The sequence below is a fragment of the Hyperoodon ampullatus genome (assembly GCF_949752795.1).
Source record: "Hyperoodon ampullatus genome assembly, chromosome: 2".
NCBI lineage: Eukaryota > Metazoa > Chordata > Mammalia > Artiodactyla > Ziphiidae > Hyperoodon > Hyperoodon ampullatus.
Window position 1 is genome coordinate 115,283,900 of NC_136915.1, and position 17,960 is coordinate 115,301,859.

General features: G+C 52.9%; 1 protein-coding gene across 1 annotated transcript in view; it reads right to left on the bottom strand.

The window, feature by feature from the left end:
- Nucleotides 1-1,530: 1,530 nt before the first annotated feature.
- IQGAP3 (IQ motif containing GTPase activating protein 3) overlaps nucleotides 1,531-17,960 on the bottom strand; it is a 39,013-nt gene continuing 22,583 nt past the window's right edge. Inside the window, exons 20-38 of the mRNA XM_079697965.1 lie at nucleotides 15,927-16,010; nucleotides 15,696-15,767; nucleotides 15,525-15,594; nucleotides 12,613-12,821; nucleotides 11,749-11,901; nucleotides 11,290-11,453; nucleotides 10,728-10,952; nucleotides 9,721-9,861; nucleotides 8,231-8,315; nucleotides 7,574-7,806; nucleotides 7,072-7,204; nucleotides 6,873-6,975; nucleotides 6,135-6,261; nucleotides 4,973-5,060; nucleotides 4,016-4,228; nucleotides 3,358-3,524; nucleotides 2,946-3,047; nucleotides 2,397-2,505; nucleotides 1,531-1,716 (exon numbers count right to left, since the gene is read on the bottom strand). Of these exons, the coding sequence (XP_079554091.1) occupies nucleotides 1,603-1,716; nucleotides 2,397-2,505; nucleotides 2,946-3,047; nucleotides 3,358-3,524; nucleotides 4,016-4,228; nucleotides 4,973-5,060; nucleotides 6,135-6,261; nucleotides 6,873-6,975; nucleotides 7,072-7,204; nucleotides 7,574-7,806; nucleotides 8,231-8,315; nucleotides 9,721-9,861; nucleotides 10,728-10,952; nucleotides 11,290-11,453; nucleotides 11,749-11,901; nucleotides 12,613-12,821; nucleotides 15,525-15,594; nucleotides 15,696-15,767; nucleotides 15,927-16,010 (2,592 nt within the window). The 3' untranslated portion in view covers nucleotides 1,531-1,602. The remainder of the gene's footprint in view (nucleotides 1,717-2,396; nucleotides 2,506-2,945; nucleotides 3,048-3,357; nucleotides 3,525-4,015; nucleotides 4,229-4,972; nucleotides 5,061-6,134; nucleotides 6,262-6,872; nucleotides 6,976-7,071; nucleotides 7,205-7,573; nucleotides 7,807-8,230; nucleotides 8,316-9,720; nucleotides 9,862-10,727; nucleotides 10,953-11,289; nucleotides 11,454-11,748; nucleotides 11,902-12,612; nucleotides 12,822-15,524; nucleotides 15,595-15,695; nucleotides 15,768-15,926; nucleotides 16,011-17,960) is intronic.

Consider the following 17,960-nt stretch of genomic DNA (forward strand, 5'->3'; position numbering starts at 1 on the left):
ACCGGGCAAACTTGTGTGCGCCCGCCCAGTAGGAGCTGCTTGGGAGTTCAGATGTCAGGACAGGTGTCTGTATAGACTGTCCCCTCCTCCAGACTCCCCTCCATGCTTCCTGAAACCTGGGAGGAAAGGAGGGCGGCTTTCCTCATGGACACGGGATTTTGATCATAGTGTAGAACCCACGATACTAAGAAGCTGTGGCTCAAGCACCTTTGGTGTCATCACCCAAGGCTCAGGAAAAGAATTTGCAGCAAATGTGTGCAAAACGGATGAAGTAGAAGCTGGACTGGTTTCTCCTCCTCTTGGCTTTAGTCTTCAGAGCGGCCGATAAAAGCAGAATCGAAACCTAAGCATTCCTTCCTACTCTCTGTCCCCTGGGGGAGGGAAGAGAGGAATAAATGCCACATCTCATTAAGCATTGATGAGCTCAGGCAGGCAGAGTGGGCCCACAGCCGAGGCAGGCAGGAGGCTGGGGGAGGCTGCAGGAAGGGCTCCCCAGCTCACCAGGGAACATCTGTCCCAGAACTTGGAGGCCTGCTCTGCAGGAAGTGAAATAAGGGCTTAACAACAGATGTGGGGGTAACAGCTGCTTTTATTAAAATGAAATCAGAAGGGCCACAGGAACAGGAAGCTGGGTAGATGTGGGGACAAGAGAGAGACAGTGGCAGAGACAAGACGGCAAATCTATGGAAACTGCCTGGAAGAGTCATCTCTAAGGTGCAAGAATCCTGAGGGTGAGAAAAGGGGAAGACTGCTCTTTGTACCATATGAAGCTGAAGTAATGAGATCTTAAACACGAGTGATCCAAGGTGACTTTATATACAAGGTATAAAAGATTGGCACGAATATTAGTTTGAGCAGGGAAATGGGAACTCTTTCTCTGAGCTCAAAAAGAAAGAAAGCCATGATTAAGGCTGCACAGAGTATAGGGGTAGGAGAGAATAAATACCCTAGTGACCCGCATGTAAAACAGAGACTGTAAACAAGGGAATGAGATTTGAGGTTAACGGAGGGTCATCTTGCCTAGGCCGCCTTGGACAACCGTTGTCACAGTGCCACGTGGGCATTCACGAGCGCTGTCCACCCGGTGTGAGGGTGACGGGCTGGAGGGTGTGAGGCGTCACAGCAGCAGAGTGGCCTGGGCTTCAGCAGGGCAGGAACACACACTGCTGATGAAGTGGAAGTGGGGACAGGGAGCCTAGCCCTGGCTTTGGGGTCTGCGAAGGGAAGGGAGGCAGCAGGAAATCAGGCCGCTGGGGCAGTGCTCATGGTATTGGGAGGGCAGCAGCAGACGCAAGAGGAATAGCTAACTCAGGTCAAAGGGCAGGCCCTAGGTTCATTCCCTATGATCTGGCTGGAAAACCGTGGGGTTCTGGGACTTCAAAGCCACACAGCCAAACTCAGAGACAGGGTTCGCTTGATCCAATTAGAGTCCCTGCCTGTGGCCAGGTAGACAAACTCCTCCCAGCTGGGGAAAGGGTGAGACTCCTCGAGCCCTGCCCAGTCCTGACCTCTGGGTGTCTGCAGGGAAGTGGAATAGTGCATTAGTGTTAAGAAAAGTATCCAGCGAGGTAAGAAAGGCTTGGGTAGCACCCACTGCCTCTGTCACTTCCGCAAGAATTTCTTGTTGAGGAGGAAGATGAGAAGGTTGACGTTGACCTTGGCCTTGTTGAAGAGTTTCATGACAGCCACACCCTCGTACTGGAGCTGCAGGAGGTCCTAGGGGGGAGGGAAGGGGCAGGGAGGCAAGTTTGAGGGTTTCTCACGGTGGCCCATACAGCTAGTCTATAAAACACTAACATATTGGAGCCTTACACAGTCATCCAGTGGCACTGGCCACTGAAGTGGGCATTGAAACCCCCTTCACAGATGAGGAAACCAAGGCCAAGAGACAAGTACAGTGACTTGACCAAATGTCAATTCAAGCAGAGCCAGGGCTTGAAATCATTTAAAAGACAAAACAGCAGAGCAAAAAGATTTGGATTTAAAATCACTGCTTCCCTGAACACTGGCTTATGACTTAGGCCGGCTTCTTAACCTTTTAGTCTCAGAGCCTATAAAATAGGGATAATGCTTGAGAGCTTCGGAGAGGATTAAATGAGGTAATGTGTAAAGTCCCTGACATGTGATAGGGCTTCAAATATTAATCCTGCTCTGACATCACCAGCCCACTCCACTCTCCTGATGCTTGGCAGTGGGGTCTGGGTCAGGGCACGGGGACAGAGAGGCTTGGGCTACACAGACCATCACCCTTCTCTTCAGGAATAGACGATATGGATTGGGTGGGGAACAGAGCTGATGTCATCCGCGGCCCAGGGAAGCCAGGCGAGGCTGCCACCTTTAGGCTAGCACCGAAAGCCCATCGGGTGTCTTGAGGGCTCATGGGAGTGTCCCCTCACCTGATAGTGAAGCTGAAATCGCTCCATGTCCACACCCAGGAACTTGGCATTGACTTCGAACTTTCCTGCCTCATCTCCAGGGGTGATGTCAAAGATCACATTTCTGAAGCTATCAAGAACAGGATTCAAAACAGGAACCCGCTGCCTCCTCCCAGGGCCACAGCCGCATTCTTCCACCCACTGCTGCTCATCCCAGGCAATGCCGTGAGTCACCCAGAGCCAGGCTTCCCCTCTATCACTCTCTTTCTCCTCCCACTTTTACCTCTGCTTACACCTCAGCTCTTTTCTCTGCCCAGCCCTAATCAACTGTTCTCTCCACCAGGACACTTTCCCAGCATCTTCTGCCTTGGGGTGTCTAGAACTGTGCCAGACCACACCCACTGCCCTTAACTCTGTCTGGCAATGTTGTGTCTTCCCCATTGTTCTAGCAGCTCCTTCAAGGCAGGGACCATGCATCTCCTTCCCTCCCACCTGGTGCCCAGCCCAGAGCCCCAGGCCCAGATTAGGATATGGGAAAGGTCTGACATTCTGCCCTCCAAAGACACGTACTGACAGGTGGGAAGATCTTCAATTTCCACCAAGACACCTTTCTCCAGGAGCTGGGCAGCAGTGTAATGGAGAGATGGCTGCTTCTTCCCTTTCCCAGAACTCCTGATGAAGAAAAGGCCCCAGAGAATTTATCTAACAAACCCTTCAACACCAAAGACACTAGTTCTCTCTGTGGCTGGTAGGAAGGAAATTAGACCCCGAGGAAGACTTCTCACTGGTGGAAGACAAAGGAGGGGGCTGCACTTGAACCCAAGACTTTGCGAGTGAAACTCAAAGACCAGAGTCAGGAAGGGACCATGCTGTTCTGGGGTGAGATGTCCCTATCAAAGCTGGTAAAGAGTGGGGCAAAGGTCGACATGGGCAGGAGGAGAGGTTACAGGTAAGCGTCAAAGTGTAGGAAGGGAGCACCTACTTGGAGCTGGGGGCCAGGTGGTCCAGGCAGGCCTGGAGGTACTGGCTGTAGTAGTCGCCCTGCTCCTCATAAAAGGTGGTCTTAGTGCTCAGGGCCTGGAACGTGGCCTGGAGCTTCACCAGCTCTGCCTTCCGTCGCTGCCGGTGCCTGCGCTGGTTGCGGATGTCCTGGGGTTGGGGGCACCAGGGGAGGGGTGAGTTGACCCTTCCTGGCAGGAGAGCCTCAGGGTCTGACTCAGGCCCAAGAACAACTCACTGTAAGGATCTTCAGGAAAAGCAGGAAGAGGAAGATTTCAAGGTTGTTTTCCCTAGGAGGAGGGCAACCTCAAGGACCCTATCCCAAACCCTTGAAGGATGTTTCCAGGGCCTCTCCCCCATTGAGGAGTAACTGTTCCATGGCTCCTTGTTTTTTAATGAAAGAGCGTTTCAAGAATACTCCCTTCCCTGATGAATTTTGAGACCTTTCCTTCAAAAAGGACCCTTGGAGATTGCTTGGCCTTCCCCTGGCTGGTGACAATTTTGGGTAGGCACTCACCAGGGAGAGGCCTGCCCTTGAGGTGCCAGCACTATGGACATGCGTGCACACACACACACACACTCTCACTCCCTCTCTCTCTCTCTTTCTTGCCCTCCCGCTCCCTTCAGGCCCAGGCCATTACCTTGGCCAGTTCGTCTACCAGCCCCTGGTAGCCGTCGCTGGCGCTGACCAAAGCCAGGCCCTCGAGTCGGCGCAGGTTCCGCAGGACACGCTGTTGCTTCTCTGCCAGCGGCAGGAGGGAGTGAGCTGTCAGCGAGCGGTGTCGTCGCAGCGACACTGGGGTCTGGGCTTCACAGGCCTGGCGTCGGCACATCAGCCGCTTGTGGGCTGCTTCCTGGGGGGCAGAGATGCTGAGGGGACTAGCAGGCCCTACCATTCTGCCCCCAAGCCATGGTCCAGAGGGGGAGGGGCGGGGTGAGGTGGCTTGTGAAGAACATCAAAGTGTACAACCTCGCAGATGCTGAAGGGCCTCGTGGGTCACCTGAGAGGAAGAGTGGCCAAGGGGGACCCACTAGGAGTACAGCATAAAGGATTCCGGTAGACACTGGCTGCGACTTCCCAACGGAGCTTTGTGATGGCTCCAGGGTATTTGGGGTTCTCTCCCTCCTTCCGTCCTGCGTTTTGGGACAGGCCTCTACTGGTTGTCCCCACCTGTTCTCTGGGAAGCCCCTGGCTGAGTCTGTACTCCAGCTCGCCCAACTTGCCCCTGGCCACCCACCACTCAGCACCTTCTCCTGCCTCCAGGCCCTCAAGCAGCCCACTCCCTACGCTGAGCACCAGCCCTTCGGCGCTCTTCAAGGGAGCCTGCCCAGACTGCCTCTCTGCACCCCCAGCAACTCCTAGCACTGCCATCAGGGGCTGAGGTCCCTGCAGGGCTCACTCTTATTTCAATGGGGAGTAGGGAGGGAGATGGAGTCTTGGCACTCTGCAGCCTGAGGGTCTCTGGGGGTCAAGGGCAGAGGCCTCGGCCCCCCAGAGCTCGCATTACTGGTGAGCACAGGTGTCTGCCCGGGAAAGGCATCAGTCATGCTGGTGGGGGGCGAACGAGACAGTACCTGTGGGCCAGCCTGCCGCTCACCTGCTCTCTGGAGGCCGAGAGGGACAGGATCTCCTTGAGGGAATCCCCAGAGTGGAACTGCATGATGTCAGCCAGCATCTGCTTGGTGCTGCAGGACGGGAGCGAGGAGGGAGAGGTGAGGGACAGGGGGAGGGTCTGGACATGGGGCTGACTAGGGAGCTGAGAGTAAGTGGACCTTGCCCCGCATCGTGGCTGCCAGGGATGCTTGGGTGGTAAGAAGAGAGGGTGCGATGGAGGTAGATGTTGTGAGGAGAACATAACCAGGAGGAAGACCCAGGAGGTGGGTTGATGGGTCTGTGATACAGAACTACCATGGTTCTGAACACACTGTGCTCTCTTACACCTCTGTGTCCTCTGCCTACAATGCCTCCCACAAATGGTCTTCCTTTGAGTCCTTTGGCTGAAGGACACACTTCCTCCTGTGAGACCTTTCCCTACCTAGGTGTCCCTCTGAGCTCTCACACACCTGACACCCACCTCCCTCTTGGCGGCTCTCTGATGCGTGCTCACCCCTAGCCTCGCCCCACTGTAAGGGCTTTGATGGCAGGACAGAGCTGAACACCCGGCTCACTGGTTTACCAGGTGAATGGGTGAGCAGAGGGGCTGCCTTGCTGGCAGGGGGATCAAAGTGGCAACCTGGCTCCTCTTCTGCTTGGATGACCAGCCCAGCCCTGCTGGGGGTCCTCCCTCACTTTTGCAGAACTGCGGTTGAAAAGCTCCATGCCCATCTCCTGACCATCACTCGTAAGGACAGGGAATTAGAACACGAGCTCCTCCACCGACTGGCTGTGGGACTTTACGTAAGTCACTTAACCCAAGTTTCTTTCCTCCACTGGAAGGCAGGGAAACCATCATCTACCCCACCGTTTGTCCCTTAGGTTAAATGATGTATAAGAAAGCATTTGGTAAACAGCACAACAATATGCAAACAACCGTGTTGCCAATGTCCTAACTATTCCTTTGCCTTCAGCCACAGGACAGAGCAAAAAGCTGAGGCTGCCAGAAGGAAAACAGCTGAGACTGCAGCAAGGGGAAGGCCAATTCGGCTTCAGGGAGAACTTTCTGAAGGATAAGAGAGCCCAGGAAGAAGGTGGGATGGCCACTCCAGAGTAGCCATCTTACTGGCCTGGGGAGGCTCAGAGGGCCGAGGCTGCTCTCCCACCTCAGAAGCAGGCTCCGGGCATTGGTGTCGTCAGCATCTGTCTCTAGCCCTTCAAACTTGTTGGTCAGTGTCAGGGACACTTCTAGCTTGCTCAGATCCACGTTCCCATCCGCAGCTACGTTCTCCCCTGAGGCAGGTGAGGAAGGAGAGAGACTAGCACACTTAAGCACAGATGGGGCCACGGTAAATAAATACACTGCTCCATGAGCCCCTCTTCCAGGAAGCTTTCCCACACTGCCCTGCGGCACCACCCTGTACCCTCAGCCCTGAGCACCAGCGGAAGGGCTGTTACCCACAGAGCTCACCCTTGCATTACTGGGGCTGTGCTTCCCCAAGCCTGGAGCTCCTGGCTGTCTCCCATCTGTCACCACCTCCACCCTGCCCTTCCACCCCTGTAAGCCAGCTTCCTTCCATTCCACAGCTCCTGAAATCCCCCCTCATCAGAGACACATTTTAAGACCCAAGACAGGCCCTATCCCTCCACGGCTCTCTCGCATGATTTAACTGGCCATTTACATGATGGTACGGGGTCCCCTACTGTTTGTCCACTTTCTCCATATAAGTCTGTGCATCCCAGGACTAGAGGGAGAGAGGGAGAGCGTGTAACCAGCTTCCTGGCACACGTCCCCGACTGAACAAAAACTTGAGGGGGCACGTTCCCATGCCCTGCTCACCTGACTGCCCACCCCTGCCTGCAGGCCCCTGCCGCCCACCCCAGCTGTCAAGGATGGCACGCACCAATGAGGTCAGGGACGGTGGGCAGCTCCCCAAGGTCCTCCAGGAGCTCGTGCAGGGGGTCGCGGTGATCAGGGGCGATCGAGTCCTGGTGTTCTAGCAACAGCTTTAGGACGGAGGGAGAAAAAGAGATGCAGAGTTTGAACCAGGCCTTCCAGGGCCAGCCCACCTACCCAGTGCCCCCCAGGTTGCCGCCCCTCACCCTGTGCGTGTTGACCAGCTCCCCCACGGTGATGTACACCACAGGTTTGGCCACAGCCACCATGTCTGAGTACTCATCCATCGCAAAGCGCTCTTCTGGCTCTGGCACGTGGCAGGCTCGGCAGATGAACCTCCTACTTCCAGAGGAAGATCATGTGAGAGGGTGGGGCGGGCCGGCACCCCGCCACATTTCTGTTCCCATCAGCCTTCCGCCGGCCCTCTCCAGTGACTGCTCAAGCCAACTGTGACTCTCCAGTCTCGGCTCCGGCCCTTCTGTGCTGCTCTACCTTCTCTCCCGGTGGTCCCCTCAAGCCAACTTCCTTCAACAGTCTTCTTTTCTCTCCACTGGGGAGTCCTTCCAACAATCTATCCTCCAACCCACTAACTATACTCTTCACCTCTATGCCTCCCCTCCTCATGGAGTTGAGAGGGGAAGTGGTACGTGAAAGAAGATGGGAAAAGGAGGAGGGGACAGGGAGGAATAGGATGCCAGGACCCAAGACCTGAACTTGAGGTGTGTCTCCTCCAGATAGTCATTCAGGACCCGCAGGTGCTGGCTCTCCCTGGAGAAGGCCTTGCCAGCTGCAGCATGCTGCAGGAGTTGAGCCACAGCCCCCAGGGCGTGGCGCTGGGGGGTAGCCAGGGCGCCGCCTGCTGCCATGGCCACAATGTCGAAGGCGTCGGGGGCCACTACAGCCGGGTTCAGGAAGCGGTAGTACAGGAGGTTCCCTACGACCTGAGGGCACAGGATCTTAGAAGCACCTGGGGTCTGCCTCCACAGCCCCAGCCCCGGTCTCCCAGCTCACCTGGCTGGAAGGACCACCTGCGTCAACCCCGTTATTGTACAGAAGAGTAAACAGACCCAGAGCAGGCCAGGAACTTGCTCAAGGTCACGCAGCAAACTTGAGCAATAGCTGGGACTGGAACCCAGATCTGACAAGTCCAGGGTTGGCCACTGTTAACTCACGTCCTGGGTGCCTTTCCATCTGCTACCTGAGCCCTGCTGGTGAGCCAGGCTCGACTGACATGGTGGAGAATATTTTCCTTCTTAGATTTTTACAGCATAGGGTTTTCCGTCCTTTTGTGTCAGTCTGGGGGTTCACAGGCACCATTGGGGCAAAGGAGAGCACAAGAGGTGGGGGATGGGAGACAACACTTGCCTTATAGACCTCATTCTCTGTGGAGTCGGGGAACTTCTCTGCCAGAGTTGTCTTCAGGACCTTGGCCACATATCGCATCCCATACCTGGGGGCAAAGCAATAGGTGTGCTATGGCCCTGCCCACCCACCCCAGAGTGAGGGCCTGAGTGTCTGCCTCTCCTTCCCCGGGCTCAGCCACCCCAGAGCTGAGCTCAAGCACTGGCCCTCCCCTATCCACAGCCAGCTCCCTGCTGCCTTCCTCCAAACATCTCTGGGCCTTGTCCCTCACTCCTGCCCTTATGTCAGCACCGAGGACCAGGGCCCAGTCAGCCACTAAGCTCTCACACAGCCTCCAACCTGGCCTGAGAGCCTCTTCTTTGGTCCCCTTTAGTCTCCCCTGGGAAACACCCCAGATCCCAATATTCATCCCGCATTCCCCACAGAGGCACCTTTAGCCTGTACCTTGGGTGTCTGACACCCACAGCCAGAATCCCATCCCAGGACAGCCTGGGAGGCTCTGAGGCTGTTCTCACAGAGCATCTATGAAGGGCCTGGTCTGGGCTAGAAGCAGGGGCCGAGGAGCACAATGAACTGGAGTAGAAGCATCCAGTCCTGATTCCACCACTAACCAGAGATGTCAGCTTAGGCTGTTCTGCTCCGCTTATAAGTTTGTTCCCTCATCTGGAAAATGGGAATGTTCATTCTTGCCCTCTCTATCTCATAGGGTTTTTATGAGGATCAAGTGAAATTACATCTGTGAAAGTAATGGTAGTGCTATTCAAACATGCTAGACTTAATTATTATTCCTATTATGGGTGTGCCACCTACAAATTTAATTAAATACCTTTAAAAGCTATTTCCACCTCCTAGGGTGTCAGGGACAGAAGTTTACAGCTCACTGTGTCCTTTCCTTTATTAGTCCTAGGACAACCTTTTCTGAATCCTAATTTTAAATCCTTAATCCAGTCCTCCAGGTTTGGAGAGCAGGGTACTGAACTCTGTGGGCTCCCCTCTGCAGCATCCCCATCTTGCCCCGTGCACTACTGAGCACCAGAAAGGCTGGTTGGCTGAGTGATGATCTAGATGAGGCCCACCTTCTCACCATTTTCAATCATCTGTTTTCAAAAAATAATTATTGACTAAATTTTAAGAAAGGAAAGGACTTTTATCAAGTGTTTACTGGTTTGAAGTTTTCTTATTTTTGACTTTGTGGACTGAAGAGTTTTATATTGCCCACCATTTACACTCAGACAATAATATGTCCCCATAATCACTTGAGGTTCCCTTCTCTGGCCCAGTGATATCCTGACTGCCCACACAGACCTGCGTGCTGTATTCCAGCGCAAGTCTCTAGCCGGGGCTTTGGGCATTCTCCACCCATCTCCTGAAGCCCTTGAGCACCTCGAGACCAGTTTCCCTTCCTGCTTGCATCCTTCAGCTCTGCTCTCCCCATTGTGGCCTGGCCCTCGTGAGATCCTGTGCCTAGGCTGGTGTGCAGCTGTTGCACATACGGAATTTGGTCCGCAGATGAGATGATGGCTGCAAGGAACTTATCGGTCATGGCAAGGAGGTTGCGGAGGGAGATGTCCAGTCGTCTCTGGACCTCGGGGTGGCTCAAGGCCTGCTCTGGGGTGATGTCATAGGGGAGGTGGCTATGGGCAGAGAGAGACAAGTTATCAGCCAGAAGCCCCTCCCATGGCCTCCCCTCCCTAAGGCTCTACCCCCTAAATTCATCTAACAACAAGATCTCATACATACACACTGAGGGCAGCCCAGCATATGCTTAAGGGGATTAGGCCAGAATAAGAGAAAGGACTCGGAGAGGACTAGAGTGATGTGGGTGGAAGAAGAAAGAGATGGAGCACCCAGGGGGAGGTGGAAGAGTGTAGGAGGAAATGGAGGACCTGGAGTCTGTGGAAAGATCCTAAAGGGAACCAGAGGAGACGAGGGCCACCCTGCATATCTTTGGTAGCTGCGGTGGTGGGGAAGGCTGGGCCAGGCCTTGCAGTACCCCCAACCTATATGCCTGCGTGCCACGCAGAGAAGCCACCATCACTGCCTACTCTCCTCAGCGGCTCCATTTCCTTAGTACCTATGCATCTGAGTTAATGCCTCCAATCTATAAGGCCAACTTATTTCTCCCACTATCTCATTTGCCTATTCATCTATAAATTTGAATATTCAACTATACTCCTATCAATAAGGAGTCCATATCCCAACTCCCAGTAAATCTGACATATCATTTGCAAGCACTGACATGGCAATTAAACACATTTGCATATTCATCTGTGCTCATTCTATGTGAAGCACACCAGGTCTGGTGTCATTTACAGCAGTTCCATGTTAATTACCAGAGGGGGTCTAAAGGCTACCATATTTCATCCTATAGGGCTGGTGTCATATTTGCATAAATCAGCATGCTCATTTATATGCCACCTTCAAAGCACGCTCAAGCTTCCCCAGTGAGGCCCAAGACTGAGCTGATCAAAGAGAGCTCTCCCTCTGCCCGTCTGCTCACCTGCGCTGCCCTGTCTGGGCCTCGGTCTGGTTGATCCAGCTCTTGTAGAGGTGGACAGGGTCTGTGTGGATGCTGAGCATCTTGTCCTCCAGCACATCCTGGATCACCTTGCCCAGGATCTCCTGCAGGGCACTTTGTCCCCGCCCGTTACGATAGAATCTCACCACCAGCCTCACCACCGTTGGGTTGCCTGTCACCATGTCCTGGGGCTGCTCCACCTTTGACCTATGGGTCAAGAGGTAATTGAAGCTGGTCTCCTGCCTCTGTGTAAAATAGCTGCTTTTCCTTTTGAGACTTTTGGCTCTTTAAAGCCTGCTCTGGTATCCCTCCTGTTAAGGAATGTCTTGTTATCTCTGTCTCAGCCTTTGTGCTAACATGTCAGCGCATGTCCTCCCTGCATGCTGTCCCAGGAGATGGCTTGTCTCCATAGGAGGCAGAGAAAAGAGGTCTTCTGATTCCATTTCTACCTTCAAACCTCAATAAATTGTCACCTTGTGAAGGAGCCAATAGTGGCATCTCTTCACCCATTCTCTTCCCATTCCTTTGCATCTGGAAAACCTACTTGATTTCCTCCTGGAGTGCTGTCTTGAACAGCTGGAGCAGGAGATAGGCCTCTCGGCGGTTGGAGGCATAGTTGTATAGACTGAAAATCACTGATTCCATGAACTTGGTGGTTTTGTTCTGTGGCATCTGAAAGATCAGCTTGGCCAGGTAGATGGGTTGAGTCTGTACGCAATGGGGGAGATAAGAATAGCTGATAATGCACCTTGAGGACTAGTGATCAGATAAAGAAAGGCTTTGCTGATTGGAACTTGGAATAGAGAACATTGTCACACTTTCTGGGGGGTACTGGGAACATTCCAGACAAATGAACAGAGGTAGTCTCTTTCCCTGGGTACAAGGCATTAGGACTGTGGGAAAGAATACCTTACTTGCTGGTAAAGGCACAGACATGAAGGCCTCAAGTTCCCAGACCCTCAGGAGATAGTGGAGATATCTCCTTCCAAAGTCCTCTGCTCACCTGGAGCAGGTAGAAGAGGTGTTGGTAAGCTTCTAGTTTCTGCCGTTTCTCTTTGCTCAGCGACTTTAATCCCTTCTGCTTGTCCAGAACCATCATATCGGACAGCTGTTCCTTATTCTTCTTGGTCAGCTTCTTGCAGTGGGAGACCACTTCCTGCAGGGGTGGGGGAGCGGGTGATACAACCGACCCAGCCCAGCACAGAGCACAGAACATATGGTCTAGAATCAGTGCCTTGAAGAGCCAGGGCTTTCTGCTGTTCAAGGTATTCAAGGAATGAGCCAAGGGAGATAAACAGTTCTAGGGTGAGAAAGGGCCTCCTACTGCCCCGAGATTCCATCTGGCACCTCCGCTGTCACAGGGTGAGTCCCCAAAGAGAAGTGGGTTACCAGACTGAGGCACCGTGTCTATTCGTTTCTGCTACTATTTCTTATTAGACTGTTGTACAGATTTGAGGTGGAGATATCACTAAATCACTTCCACCCCTTCACTGCATATTTGTATGGTAACTTACAGTTTAAGGAGCTTTCCTATCTGTTTTTACATTTGGCCTGGTGAGCTAGGCACTCTCATTATTCCCACTTTACTAATGAGGAAACAGACCTAGAGGTTAAATGACCAGCCCGCAGTCCCATCTCTAGGAATCAGCAGAGCCAGCCATTCCAATTTTATGTCCAGTGTTCTTTCTGCTATATCATGTGCCCCAACAAATTACTAGAAGGGCAGAGGACCACTGTACAAGGACCTGAGCCATGTGATAAAATCCAGACATTTAAAAAATATTTGATTAGCAACCAGAGAATGGCCAGCATCACCTCTCCAGAGGCAGCTAGATTTGGGAGAAGGGTGGGCCAGTGGGCCTCTCACCTGCAGGGTGATCCGATTCTTCACCAGCAGGCCAATCTTGATGTCCATGAGATTGAGGTCCTGCTCCAGCTGCTGATTGGACCGGATCTTCCTGACCACCTCTTCCTGGAGCTTCAGCAGCTCTGCCTCAGCCAAGAAGTCCTGGTGGCTTTGATTCAAGAGGTGGGCAAATCTGCGTACCACGCTGAGAGGGGGATGGGGCGCGTGGACTGGCAGGAAGGGAAGAGGCGCCAGGATTAGACATGGCTTCACTAGAGGCTTCCTCTCCAGCCCCCTTCCCCAGTAATCCCTCCCTCAGTGTCCATTCTGCTTGAGGCTAGAAGGTCCCCAACCCCAGTCATTTTCTAATTAGTTCTGCCTGCAGTTGGAGGGCAGTGGGCAGCCTCCCAGCCAGTCCTGTCCCCGAGCTCCTTATCTTATAACTAGGGATGACACAAGAGCTGTCCTTCCCCTGCCTGGATTCACCCCCAACCTGGGCCTATCTCGGTGACCTCCCACACCAAAGTCAGAGCCCTAGCATCCTCTGATGATCCGTTTAGGCTCCCCTATTCTGATCCACTCCCCACTGCTGCTGGGCCAACTTACTCATCCTTCATTCCAAGTTCACTTCCACCTATCAGCCCCCACTCAGCCCTGCCTGACCCTCACACAACCCTCCTCTGTCAGGAGTGTCTGCGTCAGGGGAGCACAGATAGAAGGAATGTTCAATGCATTTTATAATATAGGGAGGTCAGAGTTAGATGGATTCTCCTTGAATCTCTTTTGGAATGATATTTGAGCAAAGAGAAGCCTATGAGCTAAGCTATAGGGAATAACAACAAAATATCAACTAAGACATATAATGTTCACTATGGAACAGAAACTGTTCTAAGTGCTTTAACATACTTAAAACAACCCTGTGAGATCAGCACACTGTAACTTACTGAGGAAATCACTCTGGCACAGAAAGGGTAAGTAACTTGCCCTAGGTTACACAGCTAGTAAGAAATGAAGGAGTCAGATTTGGAGGATAAACAAAACCAGGCCTGGTCCTTAAAGGCAGTCCAGTAAGGGAAGCAGACAAATAAACCACAATTCACCACAGTGTGGTTAGTGCTCTGAGAGGGGCAAGCATGGGGACCTTTGGGAAAGTGAAAGCGGGCCACCAAAGGCTACCTGCGGAGTGAAGAAAAGCTTCCAGGAGGAGGTGAGACCCAACCTGATGTCTGTGAAAAAGAGTTGAGAGGGAGTGCACTTGGCTGTTTTAGGAAGTACTAGAAGTCCATCATGTCTGTAACACAGTGCGGAGGGCGCAGGTGCTGAGGGACAGGGCTGGGGGTCAGTGAGGTCAGAGGTGCAGGGAGAGGTTGGATCAGAGAGTTTTGGAAGCTGTGCTTAGGAGACTGGACTTTATCCCCAGGGCAATGGGGTGTTGCTGACAGGTTTTAAGAAGGAGAGTGACAAGATCACGGGTTTAATGGACTAATCTGGCTACTGTGTGGAAGACAGATCTTTGAGGAGTGAAGAATGGATAAACCAATGGAAGACAGCTGATGGCATCTTGGATTCAACCAGATATAGCACCTTAACTCATTTAATCCTCACTACAACCATACCTGATCATTATCTCCATTTTATAAATGATAAAATGGAGGCAATAAAGAAGTTTAGTAACTTGCCTAGGGCCACATGGCTAGTAAGTGGCAGTGCCCTGAGTGGAGCTGGGGCTAATGAAATTGGGAGACAGACCTGGGAAAAACAAGTTCTTCCAGAAAAACTATAAACTAAAGAGATCAAGGATGGTCAGGGCAGTGGTATTAATGCAACAGCAAGAGAAAAAACAGAAAGGGCCAGGCTGGGGAGAGGTAAGGAGGGAAAAGCAGCTAGCTGCCCGGAAGCAGATGGACCGAGTGTCTATGGCTAGATAGGGGCAGATGGTACCCTTACCGGCAGGAAAGGGTGGGAAGATGGACTAAGGAGGTGAAGGAGATGATTCCTGAACAGTGTACTCAACCTTGAAGCCCACAGGTGTGGCCTCAGGCCCAGGAAGGAAAGGGGCCTACCTCTTGGGAAACCCACGGGCTGGAGGTAAACCTGGAGATAGACCACTAGTCCACTTCACCAAAAGGAGGGGGACCTCCAAGGCTGGGTTTCTGGGCTTTAAGAACAGGAGCCAAGAGCAGCCTAGAAGGACCTCTTTAAGGCTTTGCTCAACTACTGGGAACCGTGGGGCAGGAAGAGGGAGCTCCCTCAAGTGCCCCTCCTCAAGTTTCCTAGCACCGCAGAGAGGACCCCAGGTCCCTCGCCTGGCTTCCTGTGTGTTGGGCCACAGAGGGCGGGAAGTGGAGGAATCATGGGTCAGGGAAGAGGGCAAAGTTGGGGAAGGCTGGAACTCTAGGGAGAGGAGAAAGATCCTTTTCTTCCTTCCTTCCTTCCTTCCTTTCTTTCTTTCTGCTTGTGTGGTAGCAACAGGAAGATCTAAGACTGGTACAGAGGTACAGACAGAACCTTGTTAGAGGGGCTTTTCCTGTGATGAGGCTATCTCTTACTGGGGTGGCGCAGGGGGCTTTTGTTACCACCTCTGCTCCACATTCCTGTACAGACAACTTGTACCTTCCCCTTACCCGCTGTGTGGCCCCAGGAGGGATATCTAGACCTCCCTTCCTCTCCCTCCCATCAAATTGGGGTATCTGTAAAGGCAGGAGCACATCTCCCCATTCCTCCACCCACCCTGGGTCCTAAGGCACGCTCAAGGTTGGGAACATCAGCGGTTGGTGACAGAAAAAGGCTTAAGAAGGCTAGACAACTTTTCTAAGGTCCCAGTTTGTGAGCTGTGGGGTCGTGTGACTTTCTACCTTGTTAACTGTTGAAAGCCAGGAAACTCGCAAAGACAGACACTTGCACAGACAGAGGAGGGAAACCAGGCAGTTTACCTAACATCCTGTAGTCATCCCGGGCTTTCCTGGCTCGGAAAAATGCCTGGATCTTCACGATGGAGTTAACCTGCCAGGAACACAGATGGGAAAAGGGTTGCTGGCTGCCTGTGCTCTGGTCTCATGGATAAAGGTTGGTTATGGGGACAGGAGGAGTGGGATGACACTCACATTCTTCTGGAAGTAGCCCAGACGCCTCCGGTATCGCCTCCGAGCTGCCCACATCCGGGCCCAAGCCTGGATCTGGGGGCAGAGACACACTGCCTCAGAGCTCCAGGGTCAGGGCCCGCTCTCCAGGCCAATCCACCCGTCTCTAGAGGTCATAGGAGGTGAGGGGACTAAAAACTGTTCTCAGAGAGTCCTTCAAGAGAGACAGGAACCCACCCAAATCATGATAGCTACCTTGATTACAGCATTCGTGTTTGCTTTTAAATACTGCAACCGTTCCAGGTAAATCTTCCGCTGTCTGTAACCCCGCCAATGAGCCTGAGATCAGAAGGGAAAAAGCGGTAACCCCAGCTGGTCCCTGTTGGCCTGAGAAGCCTGTGGGAAAAGCCTCGTCCTGGGATCTCCAGGGAAGGGGCGGGGGGTGGGGGGAGGCAGGAAAGTAGAGGGGGAAGGAAGGGGAAACTGGCCCTGTTCTCAAAGAACTTCCAACTTCAGGGGGAAGACCAAACATCTGCATGTAGCCAATCACACCCTCTGCCACACTCCCTGCCCCCCCCACACTCACGCTTGCACCGTGCAATCAAACATACACACTCATGCTAAGCAACACCTCCTCATAGAAACAACTGTTAAGATACAAGCGTAAAATATATTAATAAAGCATACATCTATCTACTCACCAGCTTCACCACAGCATGTACCATAACCCCCCCAACATACTCATCCACCCACATAAAGACTACCCACACTCTGTCACACACTCCGTGGTCTGGAGAGGCACATGGTGGCACGGGTGGAAAGTGTATGCAGGCACAGAGCTGTGTGCCCACCATCTCTGCCAATGGCCATATGGGCAGCAGGTCATTCATGCTCTCATAACTCACCCTTCTCTTTACAACTCTACCATTCAGCTCTGAGCCCCAGCTCTAAGCAAATCTTCCCTCTAAGGCCCCCAGTAATTCAGCTGTCAGGCTGATGCCCCTCCCCACTGCTAGTCTACTGCAAAGGGTCTAAATGACCATCTCCTCCATAAATCACATCCCCTTCTGTCCCTAAGACACAAATCTCATGGCTCCCTTCTGTTTTGGTCTCCTTCCTAGGGGCCTCTTCCCTTTCACCCCAAGCTTGTGTGAGATTAATTTTCCTAAAGTACCACTTAGACCATGTTTCTTCCAGCCCCAAAGTTTCCAGAAGTTCTCAACCATCTGACCCCACACTCCTATCTGTCTACTGATCCCTACTTCCTTAAGGATTTTAACCACCTCAGACATTTCACTTTCTTCTAAACATGCCTTATGATCTTCTGCCCTGAACCTTTGTCTGTGCCCACCCTCACCCCAGCCCTGTCTCTACCCACTGAAATCCTGTCTTTTAGGGAACACATTAAACATCTCCTGAGAGCTCAGGCCCTGGAGGACACTCTGCCGCTGACATTGCCATGGCTTGGTGCATTAAGAGCATCCCCTTTCAGATAACTGTCCCTCCCAGCCCCTTCTAGAGCCAGCTCTCTTGGCCAGGCTTTCCTCTAAGACTTACACTGTCCTTCTGTTGGGAAAGGATATAAAAGAGACAGCTTGGCCCCATGATAGCAGCTGTCCATCTTGGAGCCTAGAGGCCAGGAAGCCCCAAGCCTGTGCCTTTCCTCAGCACTCCTTCCCCTCCTACTCCAGGTGCTGCCTGACATATTGTCAGTTGCTGTGGGGAAAGGCAGAGGGGTCTCCTCTCTGCTCTTGCCACCTACCCACCCCCACGTGGCTGCTCCTTAAAGAGAAGGCCTCCAAATCTGGATTGGTCAGAAGTCAGGACCCTGACTGGGGTCCTGGCCAGGGTCAGACCTCTTGGGAGAGATGAAAGTCTCAGCACACCCAAGCTGCTTCGTTTCTGAGTCTCACCCGCCCCCCAGCTGGAGAGCAGGCAGCCTGGGGCTCCGGGCCCCTCTCCCTTCCTCTGTCTCCCAGGACCCAGGCCAGAGCCGGCACACATCCAGGCTCAGGAGCAAACTCGCCTTCAGACGTTGTGCCCTCTCCCACCGCTGCTGTGGCTCTTCTGCTCCGTAGAGTTGCTGTGAGACGCCAGGCTGTGCTCAGGAGGGAGGAATCCCTATGATGTAGACCACTAAATGCTGATTATTAAGGTGCTGTTTTGAATTCTGGGACCAATGCCCCGAAATTTAACGTCTCGTGATGGCCCCCACCAATAGAGAACGTACTGCACTAAGTGCTACATGTAATTTTCCTACTTTACCCTCACAGTCAACATGAGGCGAGT